The sequence below is a fragment of the Caretta caretta genome, chromosome 3 (assembly GCF_965140235.1).
Source record: "Caretta caretta isolate rCarCar2 chromosome 3, rCarCar1.hap1, whole genome shotgun sequence".
In the NCBI taxonomy this organism is placed as follows: domain Eukaryota; kingdom Metazoa; phylum Chordata; order Testudines; family Cheloniidae; genus Caretta; species Caretta caretta.
This window is the reverse complement of record NC_134208.1, coordinates 201,861,306-201,886,316: the sequence shown is the minus strand read 5'-3', so window position 1 is coordinate 201,886,316 and position 25,011 is coordinate 201,861,306. Positions and strand designations below refer to the sequence as shown.

General features: G+C 40.8%; 1 protein-coding gene and 1 long non-coding RNA gene across 15 annotated transcripts in view; one reads left to right on the top strand and one right to left on the bottom strand.

Moving 5' to 3' along the window:
* PLCB4 (phospholipase C beta 4) overlaps positions 1–25,011 on the top strand; it is a 330,863-nt gene that overhangs the window by 299,359 nt on the left and 6,493 nt on the right. For 10 of the 12 annotated variants that reach the window (XM_048842554.2, XM_048842551.2, XM_048842549.2 and 7 more), the window contains 6 exons: positions 3,223–3,338; positions 8,943–9,018; positions 14,908–15,083; positions 18,064–18,165; positions 23,639–23,696; positions 24,322–24,408. In XM_048842554.2, the coding sequence (XP_048698511.1) occupies positions 3,223–3,338; positions 8,943–9,018; positions 14,908–15,083; positions 18,064–18,165; positions 23,639–23,696; positions 24,322–24,408 (615 nt within the window). Of the gene's footprint in view, positions 1–3,222; positions 3,339–8,942; positions 9,019–14,907; positions 15,084–18,063; positions 18,166–23,638; positions 23,697–24,321; positions 24,409–25,011 lie in introns of those variants that run through there. The other 2 variants (XM_048842557.2, XM_048842559.2) reach the window with 2 other exon arrangements.
* The window catches only part of LOC125633378 (uncharacterized), a 30,797-nt gene continuing 23,722 nt past the window's right edge, over positions 17,937–25,011 (bottom strand). For all 3 annotated transcript variants that reach the window (XR_012667881.1, XR_012667880.1, XR_007355584.2), the window contains exon 4: positions 17,937–20,623. This is a non-coding gene — a long non-coding RNA (uncharacterized LOC125633378). The remainder of the gene's footprint in view (positions 20,624–25,011) is intronic.

The window sequence follows — 25,011 nt, the reverse complement described above, 5'->3', positions numbered from 1 at the left end:
TCAGTGGTTTGAGCATTGGCCTGCTAAACCCAGGGTTGTGAGTTCAAATCTTGAGGGGGCCATTTAGGGATCTAGGGCAAAAATTGGGGATTGGTCCTGCTTTGAGCAGGGGGTTGGACTAGATGACCTCCTGAGGTCCCTTCCAACTCTGATATTCTATGATTCCCAATTTATGAAGGTGGCTTCAGGCTCAGAAATGCCATTCTGAAGATAAGAAGAAATATTCACAAAGGGACTCTCCCAGAGCTGCATCGCTACTTGCAATGGCTCTGTTCTCCAAGTTAGCCTTAACAAATGCAGTGCATGCCATTGTGCTAAGTGGCAGAAATCAAAGTTAAAAGAGGAACTGGGCGTTAAAAAATGTACTTACCATGAGGCTCATCCCATAGTGGGTCCAGCAGCTTACCAGAGCAATGGGGTTTGGGTGCAATATTGCCCCTTTAAATAAAGTGCAGTCATTTCATATCGTGATTCAGAAAATTCAAGAACATTTGACACAATGGATGCCAGTAAGTTATGTCGCACAATAGCACAGTTATGTTGCAACATTTTTCAACCTACAATCTTTATTTTTTCTGCTTCCTCCTTCCCCACAAACATTCCCAAATCACAAGGCGGCACTTGCGCGTGTGAACTAAGTTTTCTTTTTCTCCCCGCTTAAAGCTACTTTACATCATCAATGCTTTGTCAAGGGAGTCAGAAAGGCAAAACTTGAGAGTTCATCAGCAACCTTGTGAAGAAAGAAGGGGATGAGAGGAGAAATGAATAGTTAATTCTCAGCTCGCAGCAGGAGCTGAGGAAATCTCAGAAGAGAGCCAGAGGTGGCAGATGACAGAGGAGGATGAAAGGGTGAATGAAGTGCAGGAGGAGGAGACCATGTGCACACATGCATCACAAAAGAGAATTAAGAAAAATGGATCAGGCTCAAAGGGCTTTAAATGCTCTAATAAACAATGGAGCGCTGCCCTGCTGCCTTTAGAAACAGCCAGCACCAACATGAACAGCAAACCAGACCACGCTTTCCCCATCAATCAGTCTGTCTTCACTCCTCTCCAGGGTCGTCCGACTTCTCTCCAGTGATCTCTTCCTGTCTCTGCTCTGCTAGCTTAGCATCACCCAACTACTTGGATGGCACAGGCAGACATGGCAGTTTCCCAGTACACAGAGCTTTGTATTTTCTTCCTTTTTAGCTGCGTTTCTGTGCATTCAAACTAAAGCGTTGTTTCGTGAAACAATTTATGATGAGCATGTGTCCACAAAGAAAGCACAGCCCAGTTGATTATCTATCGAAAATAACTTTCTGTTGAATACAACATTTCAGGGAGTATATCCTCTTAGATAAAGATGAGTATTCAGAAAAGAATCAAATTAGGTTGTGATGGGGAAGTTCTGTATGGTTCCTAAACAAAGCAGGATTCCAGCACTGAATATTGCCTCCTTTTCCCAGTTCATGCAGAAGTGCTGGACAAGTGTACAGATGGCATATAATTTCAGATAATTATGCTTAGTCTTTTATATCAAGAATTGTACTGTTCCGTTTATCTGGGGAAGAGTGTGTAGCTTTAGTAATTAAATATATCAGACAATTCACCTGTGGCTGTCTAGTGCCGTCAGGCCTGCTTCATCCTTTTCACTGTCTGCAGTTTCTCTTAGATTGCTAATCAGCCTGTGTATTCCCTGCTGAAGCTGACATCTTTCTGATGCTAGTAAAGTCCATTTTTTTTGTTTGATTCTCTGCAGAACAGAGAGCTCAGAGCTTCATCCTGAATAGAAATTGCAGGAGCTGCATTATGTTATTGCCCAGAGGGGTGGATAGCAGATGCTGGAATTCAGGTTTACATTCTAACGCTAGCTTTTAAAAGCGTTGCAGCATTTGTTAAAGGGAGGTGAAATTCTTTCGTTAGTATTTTTAAAAGGAACTACACGGATGAGTTGGTTGCTATGATATATAGAAATAGTAGCAATGAAGCCTATGGTATAGAGCAGTCGTGTAAATTCAGAATGTGTAGTGAAACTAAATGAAAACAGACCAAAAAAAAATCCTGGTAACTTTTTAATGTAAAATGTGATCTGCTTACATTTCCCACAGTAAACCAAACCATAACAGTTAATACAAGACCTTTTTGTCAAGACTAGATAAAATCTAGGGGTATAGTACGTTAATAAAATAATTAAAACAACAAAATTCCCTATTCCAGTGTCTGCTCAGTATTTTCCTACCATCACTGGCAGCCAGATGTTTGAAGAATAATGAGCATGTTTCATAAGGAAGGGTGATTAAAATGACTTATGAGTTTCAGTCCACTGCAGAGCCAGGACACACAAGCATTAAGTGAGGACTATTACTTCTGAAACAGAAAGGTTTTTATAAAGAGGTGGACCTGTGTATGTAATATGTGTGTACGTAATTAACCTTTTATTCCCATGCGGAAAATTGTTTCCCCCTTTACACTAGTATAAATCAGGTGTGACTCCATTGAAATCAGTGGAATTACACTGGTGTGATATAGATCAGAATCAGGTCCTTTATGAGTAGCTTGTGCCTGGGGAAGGCCGGAAAGAAAAACACAAATAGTCCGTTGCAGCTAACTAAATATACATTTGATAGCCCTATTGCGTAGCTTAACATCACTTGGAATAAGAAACCAGCTTCTGCGCGATGAACCTTTGCTAGGACAAAATACCGAGTGCCACTAGACTTATGGGCCAGATCCTCAGCCAGTGTCAATTTTTATTGACTTTAGTTGAGCTACGTGATTTACACCAGCTGAAGATCTGGGGCTGTGTTCACTCTAGGATACTTAGGGGGATGCCTGTTGTTTTTTTGTGATCCCCGGGGTTCCAGAATCTTTATATGGTACCTGCTCTGAGTTCATAAATCTTATTACTGCACTGCATTTAAATGATCATGTATTCCAAAAAGATATAGTTATGCAGATATTACCTGTTGGCATTTCTTTCCATAAAGTTCTTGGTTTATGGTAGCTGTATACCATATTTTCAGGATATTAGCACTCTGCCAGGACAGATTTTCCTGCAACGTGCACCGAGGAGAAAGGTTTTACATTTACTGTGGGAGATCTGGGCCCCTTGCTATCAAGCAGCTAAAAGGGATTAAATACAGTGCCAGACATATTTGTTCCTACACTGATATTATCCACTTTAAGAAAATGAAACATTAAAAGTCCAGCAACCTAATTGTAAGGTCCTACTGTTTTCCAGGAGCACAGCACTATGCAGAAGTTGCACTGCACACAAGTTGACAAAATAGTGGCACAGTATGATAAAGAAAAGTTATCTTATGAGAAAATGTTAGAGAAGGCAATCAAGAAGAAAGGGTAAGATATTCTTTTAAAATGTTTTATAAGAATCAAAACAGATTTTTATGCTTTTACTGTCTGGAACAAAATATTACTAGAAAAGTAATTTATATTTAACTTACAGCAGCCTGACCTGGCCCTCCTCAGTCAATATAAATATAACCTGCACGAGGATTTAAGGATTGGGCCCTAAGTGTTGTTCTTGCTTTGCCTTACTGGAGTCCTCTATTTTCTCCGCATGTGACATTAAAGCAAATTAATCACATCAGATGTTCAGTATCCATGGGCCTGCCCTTGCTCTCATTGAGACCAACGGGAGTTTTACCTTTGGTTTCAATGAGAGCAGGCTCAGAACCTCCGTGAATTACATCATTAGACTTCGATCACAATTTGGTCTTGGAAAAAATTGATGTATTAATCTTGAACTTTGTAGACGGAAGCTCAGATCAAATAATAGGATCTGCTTTCCCGTCATCTCGAAAAGGTTCCTCTCAACACAGGAACTGTAAATACTCTTTCAGATTCGCAGCTGATTATAAATTGGCTTTTATGATGGCAGTGAAGCTACCTCGGTTTGTGCTAGCCTAGGATCTAACCCATTGTCGATATGCTGTTCTTAACTGCTCCTGAAGTTTCTGGAATATCTTCTTCATAATTCATAAAATTTGTCTCTTGCGGTCCTAATAGGCAGAACCTAGAGGTTTCTATAATTTCCAGGTTCCTGCTGTTCTCCGGTTGTTAGCTCTTTATCTTGTAGCAGCTTCTCCTCTGTTTTCCCCCTGTTGCTGACGTCTACCTCCCAAAGTCCCTTTTTGATTAAATAACAATATTGTACCATTAGTCTTACAGTTAACCTGTGACCCCTGAAAAGCGGGAATGAGTTTCTTAGTAGAATACAGGTTTCAGAGTAGCAGCCATGTTAGTCTGTATTCGCAAAAAGAAAAGGAGTACTTGTGGCACCTTAGAGACTAACAAATTTATTTGAGCATAAGCTCACGAAAGCTTATGCTCAAATAAATTTGTTAGTCTCTAAGGTGCCACAAGTACTCCTTTTCTTTTTTAGTAGAATATAGAATTATATTAGCAGTTAGTATTAATTGTTTGTATTATCTGATCCGGCAACAACATTTCCCTGATCCTGGAATGACGTCACTCTCCACCTCCCAACAAATTTAATAAAATAATATTAAATTATTAATACTGGGCTGGTGGTAGAGGGTCTGCAACTGAGCTGTTGGGGCCAGTCTCTGATAAAATTATTTGCTGTATTGAGCTTAGGTGCCGTTTTGGCGATGGGTTCTTTCATAAATGCTTTACTGTGTTTGATATAGTATTTGGATGAACAGTATTTGTAAAATATGTGTGTGTGCCTGAAATTATATTAAACAAAACTCTTATTAGAAGTAGCAGTCTCTGAAGCAAAAGAGGTAACAAGAAGTCTCCACAATAAGTTATGCAAAGACTACATGAACTCTTCCAAAGTGTACCATGAGCTGTTTTTACTTTAAGGAAGGACAACCATTGTCAGGACCCAAATATTTCTTAGGCTGAGCAGCACTTCCAGAAACAATCCTAATGTTGCAAACAGATCACTGAAGTATCAGCTTTCAGAGTAGCAGCCGTGTTAGTCTGTATCCGTAAAAAGAAAAGGAGTACTTGTGGCACCTTAGAGACTAACAGATTTATTAAAGCGTAAGCTTTTATGAGCTACAGCCCACTTCATCATGACACTCTGATTATAAGGGGAGCTGGTGAAACAGGAAAAGCTCATTTCAATTCAATTGCAGCGCATGGCTAAGGAGTTGGCAGGTGTGAACTGGGATTATAATTAATGGCAGATGGTATTCACTAATGGCACATGGTATTCACTCCTTGCACCATTAGTGACAAACTGAGCACCATGGAAATTATACTGTATCTGCCTTCCAGGGAGATAGGCTTACAGCTGTTCTGCATTTTGAGAACCTTGAGCCAGAAGATTTACGCATCAGCATTAACACTGGTCTGAGAAGAGATCGGTCTTCCCACTCTTCTACGTCTAGGCAAAGCAGCAAATAAACAAAGGCAGATATGAGATTTAAATGTGGCGATAACTGTCCATGACTGCATTAACAATCAGTGAAAACCTTTGTGTAAGACCTCTGACGAAGACCTGAGAATGGGTGACTAGGAAGATAACTCATCCCCGTTTCACCTCACTTAGGTTGCTGCAATTACATCACAGTAAGTTTCCACTGGCATTCATAACACTTCTCTGCCCTCAGGGCCTCCTGAAGATTTCTGATAGTTTGGGTCCATGCTTTGGAAAACTAAAAGATTTTGAAAAAAAAATGAAAGCCTTAAGTGTAAACAAAGGAGTAGATGGCCTCAGGATGTTATGTTGGGACAGAGAACCATTTACTTGTCACCAGCTTGACTCCATCCCAGGTCATGAATGAGCAAAAGCCACCATCTGATGGCTGTTCTGTGGTGCAAGGGAAAAGAACTGTCCTCTAATCCCTAGTGGGTAGACGTCCTTATCATGTAAACTATTCTATCTGTGTGCATTCTTGCCAGTTTTAACAGACAGGCCAATGTGCTATATGCACACAGATTCTGGTTTACCTTGTTGTTCCTAAAAGTGGATCCTTCACATCTGGATCAAGGTACACTGAGGGGATAGTGCAGGGGGAAGTTGACCCTGTCACTGTTTGTGCTGCTCTGAGCCCAGATTCAGCCAAGATCTCAAGTACATGCTTAAATCCATCTCTGTTCTACGGTACCTTTAAGCACCTGCTTAAATGTAAGCACAGCGAATGGAACTTAAGCACATGCTTAGCTTTGAAAGCATGTGCTTAGGTGCGGTGCTGAGTATGGGCCCTGGTTCGTTGGCTAAATAATGTATTTGGTTTCCACTGCTGTCATTCTGGCAACTTTCACAAGCAATACGTTGATTTAAAATAAATTAAAAAAATTAAAGGAATTCGATTTGAATTTGGTGCATATTCATCCAAAAGACAAAAATGCCTTCCATTCTGGTTTTGTGATGCTTACATGTAGTTTTTTTTCTAGTGTATCTCCCACATGGCATGACGTGTCTGTCAGCTGCATAATTTTCAGGAAAAAAATTAATTACAGCTTCATTCACTGACAGATGGACAGGATTTAGTTCCCTGTGCACTTGAGCAAGTAGTTCAGATGCACACTACAAATGCCATACATGCTCATAAATCTCTCAGAGACGCGGGGGAGCTTGTGCACTCGTGTTCCAACTCTGAAATGTGGTTGAGGGGGACACAAGGACAGTCCTGGATTAACAGGGATGTCTAGGATTCAAACTGTAGGACGTGTGTGTGCGTGTGCGTGTGTAAAGTTGCGGCTTGGGGTGGGATAGTTGCCAAGGAATTTGTTCACATTTAGGACTGTGTAACCTAAAGCTTACATACATTTTGACAGTACAGAAGTGGGTGATTGTGTTCAGCCATTTTAACATTCCCTCACCGCAGACTGAATGCTACTTTTAAAAAAAGGAATAAACAATTGGCACTGACTATTGGGATTTTGGAAATTTTACTGATCAGTGGGTCTTTGAATAAATATGTTTGATCCTCCTGAGTGGAGTGATCTTCATAAAGCATAAGAAGCATTAAACTATATTGTGGCTAGATCCTGAACACATTTACACCAGTGTAAAACAAAAGTAACTTCACTGCAGTCAATGACATTTCAGATTTAGTCTGATGTAACTGGCCCTATAACTCTATAGGACTTTCCAGAGTATCAAACTTATGGCAGAAATCTATGCAAAACCTTCCTTGCTGTGACAAGCAAATCAGTGATTAATCCTCACGGTGGCCCATAGGAAACACAAGGCACATCACACTCCTTGTATTTCCATACCAGACTTTTCTGGGAACATTTGAGGATAAAGCTTTCTGCTCATTTCCATAAGTTAGCAGCACTCTGATATTAAAATAGTCTTTAAAACTGGCATATTTTTTTATCAAGCTTCATTTCCAGGACTGTGATTAATTTAATTTTACTTCAGCCAAGCAATAAACAATTTAATTGGGGCAAATCTTCAGATAGTACAAATCAATGTCGTTCCACTCGACGACAATGGAATGATGGTGATTTACACCAACTAAGGATTTGATGAGAAATGTTTTTTTAAAGGGGCTGCACAAAAAGTGAAATAAAAATATATTCCAGTCAAAGACAGATTTGTTCTAAAACCAAAACAAAAAGGCCAGGAAGTTTGGTGTGTGGATTTGCATGTTGTTCTAAGAACCTTTCACTGCAAGAAAGGGCATGACAGGTCAGGGTTTGAAGGATGGATTGAGAATTTACTGACTCTTGTAAGACTTTAATTGAAAGCTTTCTTGTTGCTGTAATGGAACTTTTGATCCTACATTGTATGCTGCCACCTCTCCCAGCACAAAGTCCAAGTAAGGCCTGGTCTACACTGCGGGGGGAGATCGATCTAAGTTATGCAACTTCAGCTATGTGAATAACATAGCTGAAGTCAACATACTTAGACCTACTCACTGCGGTGTCTTCACCACGGTGAGTCAATTGCTGCCACTCCCCCGTCAACTCTGCCTGCGCCTCTCACGGTGGTGGAGTACCGGAGTCGACGGGAGAGCGCTTGGGGGTCGATTTATTGCGTCTGGACTAGACATGATAAATCGACCCCCACTGAATCGATCGCTGCCTGCCGATCCGACGGGTAGTATAGACATACCCTGAGATTTGTGAAGGGAACTGTTGTGGGAGGGTGGTATTTCATCACTCTTCTACCCACCGCGCAGGCAAGTTATTGGGTGGCAGCATAACCCCTCTGTAGCTATTCTTCCAGCCTGTGATGCCCCTACAATACCAGAAGACCCTTGCCACCCACACAGAACCCTATTAACTTTAGCTCGGTTCCACATGGGTGCCACGGTCCTGCTATATGCATTCTGTTGCAGGATCAGGTCTGTGTGAGGATTGGTGCTGTTGGATCCATACAAAGTTCAGCTCCAAAAACCTGAATGTACTGGCATGGGGTCTGTGCCAGCCACGCCACATTGGCCAGTTTGGGCTGTGCAGATCCTCTTTCATGGCACACGGGTATGAAGACCAATCCTTGCGGTCATTTCAGCTTTGCTGCAGCGGGGCACTCGTTGTAGGTAGCTGTACTTGACAATAAATCTTTTTCTGTTAAAGATGCAGAAATCACAATGGAAACTAGCAATCAAGATACATTTTTCATGCCTCAAACCAAAAGGTAGCACAATTGGCTTTAAAACAAGCAAAACAAAACAAAAATCATACCTAGGCAGTGAATCTGTTTGCAGGTTTTCAGGCTGAAGTTTAATTTTTTTGGCTAAAAAAGAAACCAGCATCATAAATGGACTTGCTGACATATCCTTAGTAATTGAATAATTGTGGGTCCCCTCTAGAAATAACAGGTGAAGTGTGTTTGAATTGCATGATCAGTAAACCGATAATATTTGTAAAGTGTGGATAAATTGCTAGCAGAAATAATTTCATTCCAATACACTACAGTACTTCATCATTGACTAACTATACATTAGTATGAGCTGACTGGATGGGAAGATATTTAACTTGTGGCACACATTTGCCATTTTGCTTTTTTAGAGGAAGTAATTGTCTTGAAATGAAGAAAGAAACTGAAATTAAAATTCAGGCTTTAACATCCGATCACAAATCTAAGGTAAGAAAACATGCCAGTGTTAACACATGCAACATTTGAGATCTTTGAGACCCAAATGGTAGTTTATTTTTATGAAAGCATGCAAATAATTTTCAGCAATAATGACATGCAGAAAAGAATGGGCATTACTCAGTGTCTAAAAGCTTTTGGTTTTTTATTCAAAAAGAGCAAAATCCATTTCCTGACTTTAACAATTTTTGAAGAGCGTATCATGCTCCTAGTTTTGTTTCCATGTGAAACAAAAATATTTGGTCATTTTGTAGTCGTTTCAGCTATACAGAGAACAGAGGAAAATGTGCTATATGAAAATTGGAAGTGAATTTTGCCACCAAAAATATGTAGGTAAATGGAATTAGCTGCTTGTTAGTTTTACATCAGTGTCACCTTGTCCAACACCCTGCCAGACATTTGACTCTCCCTGTGCCCTCACTGTCTCTCTCTCCTGGAACCATCCCATTTGCATCAGATGTATTACTTGGTTACTTCGTACTTCTCCTAAGGTGAATCCATTGCTTTCTCCAAGATGCCTGTCCCCAAATAACAGCACCCAAGATCCAGTCCCAGTTGTTTTTAAATCAGTTGTTCTCAAGCTATGGTCATGGACCATTTTGAAGAGTTGCATGGAGCTGCTCCCTTGCAGAGGTAAAACATTGTCAGTCTTCAGGCTAGATGCGGTGCAGTATAGATCTTAGCTAGTATTTCCAGAGACTTCCTGACTAATTAATTTTTTAAACTAATCCTCATTCTGCACTTTGTTGCATCCTATACTACTTTGTCAAAGATTTCTCTGGTGCCATTTGAACTGCTTTCAGGTTTGTGGTTGATGTCAAAGTTAGAGGAATAGCAAATACCCTCTACGATAGAACCAGCTGCAAAATGACCCAGAGAGATTAGAGCAGAGGCGATTGAAAACACCAGGGGATTTTTACCTAATACATGTAAAGTCTTACACACAGGGAGAGGCATCAAACACCACAGATACCGCATGGGAGAGGTAACCACGCCACTGTATTAAGCAGACTAAGACAAGCTCACTTTCGTCTTGTCAATTCTAATATCACGCATTCATGTAGCCAGAACATGTAGATCCTAGTTTTCTCTCCTTCTGCAGCCTGACTGTCACTCTGTTGGTGAAAAAAGGGTATTACCCTATGCATAAAGGGTTTTCCCGGACACATGGGGCTAGTGGAAGAGTGCTATGTGCTCTCCATCACCTTATTTCCCTAGGCGGACAGAGGCAGGTTGAAGATGAGGGGCAAACTGGCAGCCAGAGGAAGCATGACGAGAGTGTACTGTGTTCAAGTTCCATAGGGTCGGTATAGTAGCCCATAGGAAGCTGTAGGAAACCACTCGGGGTTGCTCTAAATTGTATCCAGCAGAGCCCAGCATCTGGGAAATGCAGAGGCAGCTTAAACTCTGCCCCTCCTCCTCCTTTCTGGTTGCACCTCTGAGCGCCACAGCTCAAAATCAAGGGCCATAGTTTGCTGTTGCTGCAGGGAAGTTGTGAGGTTGGTCTAGGGAAAGGAGATCATGTATCAGAAAATAGAAATCTTAACAACGTGGCCACAATAGGAAATGTCAGAACCACTGTCTGAAATAAAAACTGGTTGTATTGGCAGATTGAGAAAAGCACAAAGGAAAAGCTAGTTATAAAAATCAGTGGGGCTAACAACTCTAGAGAGAGCATTGCAAGCTGGGCAGTAAGCTTAAATACAAAGCAAAGTATAAAATCTTAAAGCTTTACAGAATAGAAGAGTCTTTGATGTGACCTTAGCTGCCCAGACTGGTTCTAATATAAATGGACATTGAAGTGTTCACTAACCTTCTACTTCCAATGAGTCTGAATGTTTTTTTTTTCCTTCCCACAAACTGATTTGGATATTAGGATATGTCCTTTTAAAATGCCCACTTCCAAACAGATCCTGTCAAATGCATAATCCGTCCCCACACAGATGGATGGCTTGCTTTCTTCTCCATGTCTAGCTTTAGGTTGGGATTTTTAAAGGACCCTAAGGGAGCTTGAGCTCCTTTGAAACTTCCACCCTTTGTGGCTTTACTGATCCCACAGAACACCTTTGATGCTGGCTTTCACTTGTACCCCACCTGGGTGGTTTGCTCCAGACCAAATGGAAATGTAGATTTCTTCTACTCCCAACAGAGTACAGCTATGCAGATAAAAATTACATTGGGAAATCCTGAGAGATGCCAAGTTTATACAATTCCTATTGAATTCAATGGGCGTTGCAGATACTCAGCAGCTGTTCAGAAACCTCTCACCATTTGATCCATTGATTTTAAGATCAAGTGAGTTCATTTGATTAGTGAGCTCCTAGGATTAATCCAGCATGTATCAGATGTGCATCATCCCTGTATCACAACATGTGAAAATGAAATTAAATACTACGCAGCTATGCCCATTACCAGTGGTAATGGTCTACAGAGACTTGCTCCTCTATGTCGTGGATACAAATCCAGGCCGAGTTTAACATGAAATACTCGTTTTGAATACACAAATGCATACTTTACACACATCTACCTTTGTAGATGCAAGATACATTCCTGTGTTGGAAAACTAGGTTCCTAATATCCAGCAAGAAAAGGAGGCAAGGGAAAGAAGAAAAAAATATTTCACTGTTACTGAAAGTTCTGTATGAAGAATTGTCTCTCTAGACATACATGGAAGTAAATGAAAGGCAGGATTTCAGCTCTTCTCACATTCACTTCTGTTTGACAGATTTCTCTTAATCCCAGGATATATTTTGCTTTACTTGAAATCTACCATGCAGCTTTGCAGGATATTCAGTTAAAGACATGATTTCAGAGCGGCTTGTTTTACCAGGAGCAGTACCTCTCTTTTAGGCTGCAGGCTTATTTTGAGGTCTAGGAAATTAATGTTTTGCATCCTCTGTAGCGCATCTCTCTCCATGAGCATGTTGTGAGTTTTAAGATTTTTATCTTTGTCTCCTCGGATCAAGCACTTGAATAATAATCTTGCTTAGCTCTCTAAGCTCTGTTGTTGGTTTCTTCATTGGTATTAGAATGTCTGTTCAGTCTATAGGATTTCCTCCTTTGTGTTCCTCTGTAATATATGTTGCCACTTTTCAGAAACAATTATCAGATCATCTCTTCCCTTGAGAGCCTAGAATTCTTTGCTTTTCTGTGCTTATTTGGCTCTCTAGAGGCTCTTTGTCACTAAGTCAAACAGTACTTGCTTTCCCCAGAATTTCCAGTGTTTGCATTAGTCATTTAGTTTTTCAAGATATTTCTAAGATGGACACCTTGAGCCTGATTCTTATTTACACTAAGGCCATTTTACACCGCTCTGACCATGTAACAGGGAACCTAAATATGGGAGTAAATTATATTTACATCCTGTCTAATGTCTGTTTGTGCTGCTAAAGCAATGTAATGTGCATTTAGTGTAAATGACTCAGGCCCCTTATATGGAGATTGTGCGTTCAAGGCCCAGGCCTGTCCTGGGTAGCATGTGGGGGAATCACACTGCAACATGAAGGAGAAATTCTGGCCAACCCTGCCATGGTTCTCTCCAGGATTGTACCAGCTTTTGAAAGGGTGCAGCACCCAGTGGCTCGACCCAATTGGAAAGGCTATTACAATGGGAGCCGCCTTTATGAAATAATATGGATGGCACCTGTGCAAGAATGCAAAGCGGTGGGGTCTCCGGAAGCCTCATTATACTGTCCCCCCTACTAACCTGTATCGTCTTAGAGTGCTGATCTTTTAAAAAACAAAACAAAATAAAACAATGCTTTCTAACATTATGACCATAGATGTCTTCTGAGAATATGCACCTGCTTCTGATGTGGTTTCACTCACTTGTAATTCTTCCTTGGTCATTGGGCCCCTAGATAGCTTAGGCATTATTGAGTCTTCATCTACAAAGATGGGGCTGATCCCATCTTGTACATTGAGATAAACATAAAGGGTAGAATTTTTCAAAGATGTCGGTGTTGGCCTAACTCCACTCCCATTGAAGTCAACGGTAAAACTCCCATTGGTTGCCATGTGAGCAGCTTTAGGCCAACACTGAGCCCTTTGGAAAATCCCATCCAAAAAGCATGAATGTTTTCTGGTTATTTCCATGTGTATGTTCAGCTCCCTCCCTAACACCCAGTGTGTTCGGGTTCGGAGGTCAGTATTACTATGGGAGCCTGTCAATAAAGGCTTTCTTCCCCTGGGCTGTTTCCCATAAGATTCACTCCTCTGCATCTAGGTCCCAACTTAGTAAGATACCTGAGCACTATCATAACGTTAACCTTGTGAATAGTCCCATTGAAGTCAGTGGGGCTACCCCCATGCTTAAAGTTACGCTCATGCTTAAGTACCTTGTTGAATGGGAGGCCTTGCTGTATTAGTCTGGTCAAACTTCTGCCTCCAAAGGCTTGTTTTCCTGCCAGTTGGAAAAAGCCAAACTCTGTGCAGCTCTTTGCCTGCATTTTCTGCACTAAACCATATACATTTTCTTGTGGGAAGTATATTTAATTATAATTAAACGTGAGACTAGCTTTTATGTAGATAAGATACCAGCCTAGCTTGGAAAAGGCAGCAAGCTCTTTATTATCAATGCGGAATCCCATTCTTAACACACAACGTGTTCTTTGTTTGCTTGTACCTTTGGCAGAGAGTCTAGGCACTGGTTGCCTTTAGAGGTGCTCTGCTCCCTTGAATTTCTCTCTCACTTTTGTTGTTTCGCTGTCAGTGCACTGGACGAGCCTGTTTAGTTGTATGCATCTGACTGTGGGCCAGATGCCTAAAATACGTTTGAGAGGAAGTGCGTCTAGGGGGTACATGCTCCTGAGGGGCTTGGCATCAGTCTCACTTGGGAGTTCTGTGATGGCAATTTTGATTTGAAGAATCAGGATTAGCTTCCATATAAGAACGCCCAAAGGCTATTAGTTTCCATAGTAGCACTTTATAAAAAGGCCTACCTGAAAATAGATGATTTTTTGGTGAGACTTTGTGCGCATTTATGGAAAAGTAGGATAGCTTGTCAAAATAGCATAGCTAATTATGAAGGGATAATAAGGTACATCTTTCTATTAGTTACTTTTCTAAATCATTGGAGTACAATATACTATTATAATAACAGCTCTGATGGCTTAAACTTCTTCACATTGTCTCTTGGGAACTTTCCAAAACTTTAATCTTATTATTCTTGTGAGTCTTGAGAGCTGAGCAAGAAAAGAATACTTGTCAGATTCCCTGCTGACTTAATGAGCATAAGACACAGCTATATAGTCTAGCTGCAGATTCAGGATGTATTAAATATAGGATTTCTCTGAAAAACTGACTGTGTGAATAAAGTTTCAGAGTAGCAGCCGTGTTAGTCTGTATTCGCAAAAAGAAAAGGAGGACTTGTGGCACCTTAGAGACTAACCCATTTATTTGAGCATGAGCTTTCTTTGTGTGGGTAAGATTTTCTCCACAAAATTGGAGCCTGTGTTTAAGCCCTTAGAGAAATTCATTCCACTAGATATTCTCCATTTCTGATTTTTTTTATTTTATATTTTTGAGGCAGCCAAGAATGCTTAGCAGTTGTATAATGAAGCATACGTTTCAGGAGGTTTAAAAAGAATTGTAGTACAATTGAGGGCATTAATTCAGTCATTTTACACAGGGCAGCTGGGTAACAGAGAGCCCTAGTAGTGAGGGTGCATTTTATCTGGTGTTTATAATACACTGTAGTTTCCTTAGTGGCTTCATGTCACTGTGGAGCAGTTTGCTTTATATAATTTAGTTCTTGCAATTTAGTTGTGTTTTGTAAGATTTTTGTAATTATCTTGAAATGATCTCCACTGCATTAATGGCTGCCCTTATATTATAACTGTGAGAAATACTGACAAACTAGTTATTGTTCTTTCTCTACAGGTAAAAGAAATTGTAGCGCAGCACACTAAAGAGTGGTCAGAGATGATCAACACCCACAGTGCCGAAGAGCAAGAAATCCGTGATTTACATCTGAGCCAGCAGTGTGAGCTCCTGAAAACCCTGCTGGTTAATGCTCATGAGCAACAAACCCAACAGCTAAAGTTTTCTCATGACAGGTGAGCAGATCAGTGTCATCATTCAGCACCCTGAGAACCTGTGCACTGGTGACGGGATTATCAGGATAGAGCATCATAATAGTCAAATAAGTTATCAAAGGAAGAACTGAGGGATAATGGAGCAGATCCTCAGCTGGTGTAAATCGCCACAGCTCCATTTACGCTAAGGAACTTGAATTTAAAGAGCCTGAACCAGAGAGATGCTGAGCATTTGCAACTACCTTTTGAAGCTGATAGGAGCTGTGGGTGTGAAAACTTTAGTTACCTTTTTTTTTTCTGTGTAACTACCTCACAGTTGCACATTGTTTTAATAAAATATCAGGTTGTAATCTCCAGTACAAAGAAAATGCTGCATGCCAGCACTCTTGATTGCTTTTATATTTAACTGCACTGTCCCCTTTAAATTAAATGCAAATAATAGTATGGCCTATCTCTAATATAGCACTTTTCATCAGTAGGTCTCAAAGGACTTTACTAAGGGAGGTAAGTATCATAATCCCCAGAGTTATACATGCAAAGAATAGAAGTGGAGGAATTATCTCATTGCACAGTCTATGATGTGAGGAAGTCCACAAGCATAGGAATTTACTTAATACATATTTTTAAAAGACCGTCCTCAGCACTGGTCTGGTAGGAAGTCCAAAAAGCATAAACGACTTCACATCAAAAGAAGCTAACTGAGGTTATTTTCTATTTTAACAAAACTCCTGAATGAACTAATGTAGTACCTTACCATAAAACAGATTCCATGCTGAGACCTGCATGCTTTCCATCCAGCAGAGGAAATTCTCAGTGAAAGGTTTTAATATGCTCATCTTTATGTTACTCTCCAAATTAGCTCATTAATTCAAGCTGTCTAGGAATATGTTTATTTTATAATTAGATACTTTTTGAAGTATTATGAAATACATTAAAAATAATTATTTTACAGATCCTAGTTCTGGGACCAAGCCGGGGAAGAGTCATTCCCTAGTACAAGTTAGGACAGCCTTTGGGGTATTCTCTTATGCAGTTGCAACAGCCCACAAAGGCACCACAGCCAGTTTGCTATCCACAGTCTTGCTTTCTGATCCATTTTGTAACCAGTATACTCCTTCTAATCTATTCTGCTAAATTATAGTTTCTTTCCTGGAGGAATAGTTATTCTAATCTCTTTTGAAATGTTTTTCTTTTCTTTTCTATACCTACTTCCCTTGTTCTCTTATCTACATTGGGCTAAAGCTATCAGTGTGGAGAGATATCTCTACCAGGAAAACGTGTCACCTAGGCTATATACAAATTTACTTTCTTCATCCTTTCCTCACAGTTCGTAGCTTTAGATTTAGAATTTTCACATCTCCATAGTATTTTAATGGTTCTGTATTATCTTTGGAAATCAGTTCTTAGTACTGAATTGCTTATTTAAAATCAATTTCATTTGTACCATACAGTTCTAAGTGCTGGTCTGATTTTTCAGAGGTGCCGAGCACAACACATTGATTTCTGTGCATGGGTAAACTTTAAATAATGTTCTGTGCCATCCAAGTTAGGGATCTTTTTGGTTGTATTTGTTGCTGTCTCTGTGTTCGCCACTTACCCAGGGATTTTTATCCAACCCGTTTGTATAAAGATTGGGGATTTTTCTGCCTTAGACAAATGTAAAACACTGTTAGATCTGTGCATGTCCACAAACCAGAATGCTTTTGAATGTGAAATGTTGAATTGTTGATCATAATGCCCAAAAGGGGCTTCATGCTTCATCGCCTGTAGAATGTATAAAATACATGAAGTATATGTAACCTCCAGGAATCAGCTGAGCAAGACACATGGAAAATAAAGGATCATCTTGAGAATAGAAAGGGCAGTTGACAGCATGCTATTCTTTCAGCCTCTCTATCTATTAACTAGAGTAATGAGACGTGCTGAATAGCTATCTAGACAGTGTACAGAGTGGTAGTAGAGAGATCGGTAATCTGAAATGATGCAGATATCTACTGGAGAGTCGAACGTTTTCCACTCATAGTGGAGAAAGCAATTACAGTTCATGCTTGGACTGACCGGATTCAAAGAAGAAAGCAGAAAACAAAAAATGCTTAAGAGTGCAATCAGAAGATTGCCATTGAACACTGGGGGGGGGGACGACTGTCCAGCTCCAGGATGTACGAGAACTCAGATGGCTCTCAGAAAGTCCAGCTGCCTTTGACTCTTTCCATTTCACTTTACTGAATTAGAGATACTGTGTATGGAGCACACAAGAAATTAGAAAATCTGGGAGTCAAACTGACATTTCTGACTAAAATGCATCCAAATGTGTTGGTAATGAGTCAGAGAGAGAAAAAGTATTTTTTAATTCAGGGAGAGATCAGCAGATGAGTGGAGCAGTATTCAGAAAGCACCAAATTGCATTAAGTAGGATAAAATACTGATAATATATGATAATTGACTTCAGTGGACTTTAATTGATTTTGTCATCTGTGCTGTTTGTGTTGCAATTGTTTTTCTCTAATTCATCAACCTATACCAAACGCTAGTTGAAGTTACAACACCAAATCATAAAAATAAGACGGATATGCCAGAACTAGCAAATGTTAATATTATTCGTACTCTGCTCATACATTCTGTGCACAGAGTTTTTGTAAATTTATTGTGTAGTTTTAAAAGGCAAGTCACATTTCTTAAATTACTGACAATAGCTCTTACTCAGTCAAAAGTTCTAAACTAGAGACAGTACTGTATTTTTGTAGCCTGTTTAATTCAAAGTGCAAAATGCTTAAAACCATTCCTTCAAATTGTTTTCTCTATACCCTCCTGAGATTTGTAAGTGCTGTTCAAACATACAGTCCAGTAGGAAGAAGACATTCTTTATATAGTCTGTTCTTTGTACTTCTTTAATACTTCACAGACAACTTTAGCCATTATATAGAAAGGTATCAATAAGCTACCTTAACAACCATTAACTATCACATTTCAGTTTATAATGATTTTGTTCGTATTTCCCTAGGGAAAGCAAGGAAATGCGTGCCAACCAGGCTAAAATTTCTATGGAAAACAGCAAAGCCATAAGCCAGGATAAATCTATCAAAAATAAGGCTGAAAGGGAGAGGTAAGTGTCAGATCCATCTATGAGAGGCAGTATAATTGATTGATCTGTGCACACATTGACTAAAGTATGCTTTGATGTGTGGAAAATGACGTGTGTTTTTAATTGTTATGCTGTATATATTTTCGATGGCTGTCTCTGTACAATTTTGTGTGTGTGTGGATCGTATCATTTAGGCCCCAATCTTGGAAACACTAACAAAGGAGTTGAACGTCACACCCATGAGGAGTGCCGCTGACTACAATGGAACTAATCACACAGATAAAGTTACACCTGTGTGAAAGTGTTTCTAGAATTAGGACCTTAGTTTTTATTCACTGATCCATTTTTCCCCTTTAAATGCTGTGCAATATCACTTGCAACAGTTACTTTTTAGTGTTGTTAAGATGCACTGAGAAGGCAACGCTGAGACTTGGGTCTAGTTTGGGGTTAGCCTTGGGTTCAGAGAAGCAGGCGAGATAGTGCCACTTGGGGAATGAGAAATGGCGTCAGTGAAAAGGCATCCCATGGCCTTCATCTCTGCCCACTCCTGGCAGGGATGAGAGATGGAACAGGCATTCCAGAGGGAGCAGAAGGGAAGTTATGGGGAAGGAAGGGGATAGGTGTGAGATTAGTACGGGGCAAAGTCAGTTTTTGGGGGGGGGGGGGTGCCAAAGAAAGATGTGAGGGGTAGAGGAGCTGGGGCTGTTTTCTGACGACAGTGTAGTATCCTTCGTGTATTGATCCTCCAACCTTGGACCACAGCTTCTTCATTCACCTGGTGCTGACTGGTCTTAGAAACCTGACCAATATTCCCTGTTCGCGGGGCTCCAAGCCCCACTAGACCAGATCACATCTGAAGCTAGAAAGCCAGTCAGCGTGTCTTCACTGCAGATCTGGGAAAGCCATCCCTAGTTTTGATGTCTGAGCTCCAGACTTGGGAAACTAGAGGCACAGATTTCAGTGACAGCTTCTTGCATTTTCCCCAGGTTTTGGGCTGCAGTTTTGTAGCTCTTTAAAATTCCATTTTAATTTAAGGTGTTCTGAATACACAGGTAGAAGCAATGTTCATATGATGATTTCCCATGACCCTTCAGGGTTTCCATATGGTTTTGGGCTTGCTAAATAGTTGAACATTTTCATCTTCGATTGCCTGCCCTACATTGGGCTATTTTGATCCTAGGGCTTGAACTTGTTCCTTCTGAATGAACAAACAATGGAGTTTTACAGATTTCTAGTACAGACTGAAGACAGCAGTTGCCAGAGCCCTTGGTAATCATGTTCCAGGTTTATGAAAACCTTCTGCTAATGACATAAAATTACTTAAGCTGGGTTTATATATAAAAATAGGCTGAAGACACTGCTCTTTTTCACATTTTTTCAATTAGTCTAATTCAACTCTTTCAACTATTTTGTGTCAGCTCATTAGAATTCTTGCCATAAAAGGCACTTTACAAATGTGAATTATATTTCTTTTTATTTATATGATAACTATTGTGACAGGGTCGGGCCAGATGGCTATAGGAGAGTAGAGGGCAGATATATTAGCCCCAGGCTAAGTAGGTCCCTTTTCCCTGGGTAAGGTAACAGGGAAGGTTCCACAACAATCAGGAACCTTCTGGAGACAATTAAGACAGGCTGATTAGAACACCTGCAGCCAATCAAGAAGCTGCTAGAATCAATTAAGGAAGGCTAATCAGGGCACCTGAGCTTTAAAAAGTTCACTTCAGTTTGTGGTGTGCGTGGGAGGAGCTGTGAGCAAGACGCACTAGGAGCTGAGAGTGAGAACGCGGACTGTTGGAGGACTGAGGTGTACAAGCTTTATCAGATACCAGGAGGAAGGTCCCATGGTGAGGATAAAGAAGGTGTTGGGAGGAGGCCATTGGGAAGTAGCCCAGGGAGTTGTAGCTGTCACATAGCCATTCCAGGAGGCACTCTAAACAGCTGCATTCCACAGGGCCCTGGGCTGGAACCCGGAGTAGAGGGCGGGCCCGGGTTCCCCCCAAATCCTCCCAACTCCTGGTCAGACACAGGAGGAGTCGACCTGGACTGTGGGTTCAGAAAAACGGTCAAGCTGAGGGCTGCCGTGAAGCTCCAAGGCGAGCAAATCTGCCAATAAACACAAGACCCACCCCGGTAGAGCAGGAATTTTGTCACACTATAAAATATGGAAAATAGATCCTGTCAAACTAACTTTATCTTTTTCTGATGAGATTACAAGTCTGGTTGATAAAGTAATAGTGTTGACATAATAGGCTTCTGTGAAGCATTTGACTTGGTACTGCATGACATTTTGATTAAAAAAAACTAGAACAATATAAAGTGTTACATGGCACACATTAAATGGATTAAAAATTGGCTAAATGGTAGGTCTCAAAATGCAACTATAAACAGGGAATCCTCATTGAGTGGGTCTGTTTCCAGTGGGGTCCCGCAGGGATCGGTTCTTGGCCCTACGTTATTTAACATCTTTATCAATGACCTAGAAGAAAACAAAACATCATCACTAATAAAGTTTGCAAATGACAAAAAATTGGGGGAGTGGTAAATAAGGAAGAAGACACATCAATGACTCAGACTGGGCGCAAGCAAACAATATATGTTTTAATATGGCTAAATGTTGTTGCCTGATTTAAGGGGATGAATGTTATTGTTTAGATAATACGGGCTATAGGCTCGCCAATTAATCGGATCAGATGATAAGATTCTTGTCCCGAAATCAGGCTGCACAGAGTTTTGCAAGGACCCTTGGGATTTATGACAAGGACTTTCATGCTGAGAGCAAAAATACAGCCTTAAAGACTTGTATTGAGATAAATGGAATAGTAATCAAATGGAAAAATAATCAGAATGAACAAGGAATTAATATTGTTCTGGAGTCACATGTGGTATTATTTACTATAAAGCTTCCTAGATTAACACACTTACACCCTTCCTTGATAACCTGATGGTAAGAGACAAAGAACCAGCCTTGCCTCTGGCATGCCAAAAGACTCTGATAGTCCAGGTTCCTCAGTTCTCAAGTGGAAGATGAAGAATTTAAGAGAAGCAAGAGCGCTAGAAAGCAATAGAAAGACCCAAGAGAAACTAACTTAAAACCTGACCAAAACTGACTAACTGAACATGGTGGTATGTCCCTCTTATGTGCCCACCCTCCATGTCCAAATTTAATTTCCTCACCCACATAATGTCAGGGTATGCTTACTCTATAGCCTGGCATATTCATACATATTTATGACCATTAGCTCATTCTCACATCTGTTATTTCTGGCCTGAACCGGTTTGGTGGTGGTTATTTCCATGTTCTGTGTGGTGTACCTGTTAAGTTTATAAATTTAGGTTTATAGAGGGCAATCAGTCGGCCACTTACCTATGCCAAAGGTCACAAACATGTATGCTAACTTGCCTCAGCTCATCATCACTTCTCTATGTTAAAGGGCACAAACATAACCAGGATAACTTGCTTTAGCTCATCATACAGGATCTGGCATGTAGGTTCCTTGTGTTACTGCCAAAATACTCAAGTACAAATCTATTATAATAAAACAAACCAATAAGGAAGGATATAATAAAGCAAACAAGCAGGCTAGCCCTATGGGCTACAATGCAAACATATACATCTGGGAACAAAGAATGTAGGCCATGCTTACAGGATGGGGGAACTCTATCCTGGGAAGCAGTAACCCTGAAAAATATTTAGGGAGCACGATTAAGGCTCCGCATCTGTCACGGAGGTCATGGATTCTGTGACTTTCCACCCTCCGTGACTTCTGCAGCGATCAGTGTGGCTGACCCCAGGGCTGCCCAAGCAGGTGGCTCCAGGGCCAGCTGTTCACATGGCCCTGTGGATAGCCGCACTGGCCACTGCTGGAGCAGCTCTGCAGCCAGCCACACCAGCCCGAGTAGCAGCCCCGGGAGCAGCCAGAGCACCCACTGTTCAGCGGCCTCCAGCAGCTGGTGTCGCTGGCCCAGACCCACCCACCCCCCCACTGAGCAGCAGCCTCTCAGTCCCATCCACCCTGAGCAGTGGCCCCCTGGGGTGCCTCTCCCCCCCTCGAGTAGTGGCACCCAGGGAAACCCCCCAGCAGCAGCCCCTTTTCCCCCCAAGATTTAGTCAGGGGTATTTATAGTGCAAGTCATGGACAGATCCCGGGATGTGAATTTTTGTTTATTGCCCATGACCTGTCCATGATTTTTACTAAAAATATCCATGATCAAATTGTAGCCTTAATCATGATGACTGATTAGTCATAATGACTGAACATGAGCTCCCAGTGCTATGCTGTGGCCAGAAGAGCTAATGTAATCCTGGGATACGTAGACATGGGAATCTCAAACCGCAGTAGAGAGCTTATTTTACCTCTATATTTGGCAGTGGTACGACCACTGCTGGAATAGTGTGTCCAGTTCTGCTGCCCACCATTCCAGAAGGATGTTGATAAATTGCAGAGGGTTCAGAAAAGAGCCATGAGAATGATTAAAGGATTAGAAAACCTGCCCTATAGTGATAGACTCAGGGAGCTCAATCTATTTAGCTTAATAAAGAGAAGGTTCAGGGATGAGTTCCTTATAGTGGGATCTACATGGGCAACAAACGTTTAATCATAGGCTCCTCACTCTAGCAGAGAAAGGCATAACACAATGGCTAGAAGTTGAAGCTAGACAAATTCAGACTGAAAGTACAGCATACATTTTTAACAGTGAGAGTGATTAATCACTGGAACTATTTCCCAAGGGTTGTGGTACATTCTCCATCACTCAGAATATTTAAATCAAGATGGGATTTTTTTCTAAACTATCTGCTCTAGGAATTATTTTGGGGAAGTTCTATGGCCTGTGCTATACAGGAAGTCAGACTAGATGAAGACAGTGGTACCTTCTGGCCTTGGAATCTATGAATGGCACCGTGTCAAGCACTCGTTAAAATATCTTTTTATTCTTGATAATCAGTATGATTTTAATAATTGTTAAACACTGTTAGGAGATGGTAAATATAAACTATTGCAAATGGATTAATAAAACAAACTCCTCAATTAAATGGATGACTCCAGACTGAGGATCAAGACAAACTTAGTTTGCAACAATCTTGATCAGTTTCTTCAAACCCTCTTAGTCACAGCATCCAAGATAGCCAGAAATATTAAATATAATGTAAAGACTTAAAGCCGGAGTAGGGCCTTGCTTTGTAATTAGTCCCACTGACCTCAGTGGAGCTTAGGGTGACCAGATGTCCCAATTTTATAGGGACAGTCCCGATATTTAGGGCTTTTTTTAAATATGAGCTCCTATTCCCCACCCAACCCCCATCCTGATTTTTCACACTTGCTATCTGGTCACCCTAGTGGAGCTACTCACAGTCTATGGTAGTGCATAAAGGGTGGCAAAATAAGCCCCTACATTATTTATCTCCTTATCATTGACTCAGATTTGTGGTTCTGGCTCTTGGACTTTTTAATAAGAAGTCCTCAAGCACAATATCCTTTTTTTATTTATTTAGGCGAGTAAGAGAACTAAACAGCAGCAACACTAAAAAGTTTCTGGAAGAGAGAAAAAGGGTAAGTATAATTTTGATAAGAAATCAAATGTATGTGATTTGTTGGCAGGAACCTCACCTCTTGAGTAATGTACACCCAGCTTCTGCACAGCATTTTGAAAATGTACCTTTCAGTTACTGTAGCTCAGTGACAGCACTGATTTCTACTAACTTGAGAAACTAGAGACTCGGTCATTCTCAAACTGAATTTCAAGGTCTCTCTTCACCAGCAACCTGACCCAGGGTCTACTCCTGAACTTCTAAATTTTGATTGAAATCTGTGGGAATTTTATCTGAATTCACCTTTCCATTTACTTGAATTGAGAATTGGCTCGTAAAATGGATTTTTGTTACTGGTTTCTATCACATACAAGTCAAAATCCTAAGCAGAGTTTAAAATCACATTTAAGTAACATATGCAAAGTACGTATAACTCATTAGTATGACGTTTGAATTAAAATAGCTTTCTGTTGTATATATTTTAGATCGGCTAAACAGTAAACTGTCCAGAGTGGGGACCATGCCTCCTTCTAATGTTTTGTATTGCACTGTGAACACCAGCCAATAAATAATATTCTTTGGAAATTATTTATCCATAAAAAAAAATTGTGATATACGTCACCTGTATTCTCTTCTCTTATTTGTAGCTAGCAATGAAGCAGTCGAAGGAAATGGATCAGCTGAGAAAAATTCAGCTTGAGCATCTAGAAGTCTTGGAGAAGCAGAATGAGCAGGTATTTTATTTAAAGGGGTTACAAGAAACGTGAGTTACTAAATTAAAGGAGAGAAAGAGAGTACAGTTCCATTTGTAGGGTACATCTACACAGTAGCTGGGAGATGGGATTCCCAGCTTGGGCAGTTGTACATCCACTACCTCTGCTCAAACTAGCACCTGTGGTTGAAGCAGCTTGGGCTAGCCACTGGCATGTGTACACAGGAGGTTCGGTAGAATTGTACTTGAGCAGGTAGCCTGAGCTGCGCCTGGCGCTGCCACAGCCATACTGCAATTTTAGATGCTTGCTTGAGCAGCAGGGCTAGGACGTGTGTGTGTGCGCCCACACTGGGAATTGCACCTCCCAGCTGCTGTGCAGACCTACCCCTAGTTCTGCTGAGTGTGAGTCACCGCTGAAATTGGCTCCAAAGAAGCTTTTATTTGTACCCGCTCAGCTTTTTGGGAGTTGAAAATGTAGGCTTGGAAGGACTTCAAAAAGTATGGAGTTCTGACTTGGTTCAGATAACCATCTAAACCTTGGCTGCTTGTCCCAAGCTCATCCTCCAACCTGTTCAAACCTCATGAGACTGGAAGGTTAGGCAGGAAGGCTCCCAGAATTCCAGTA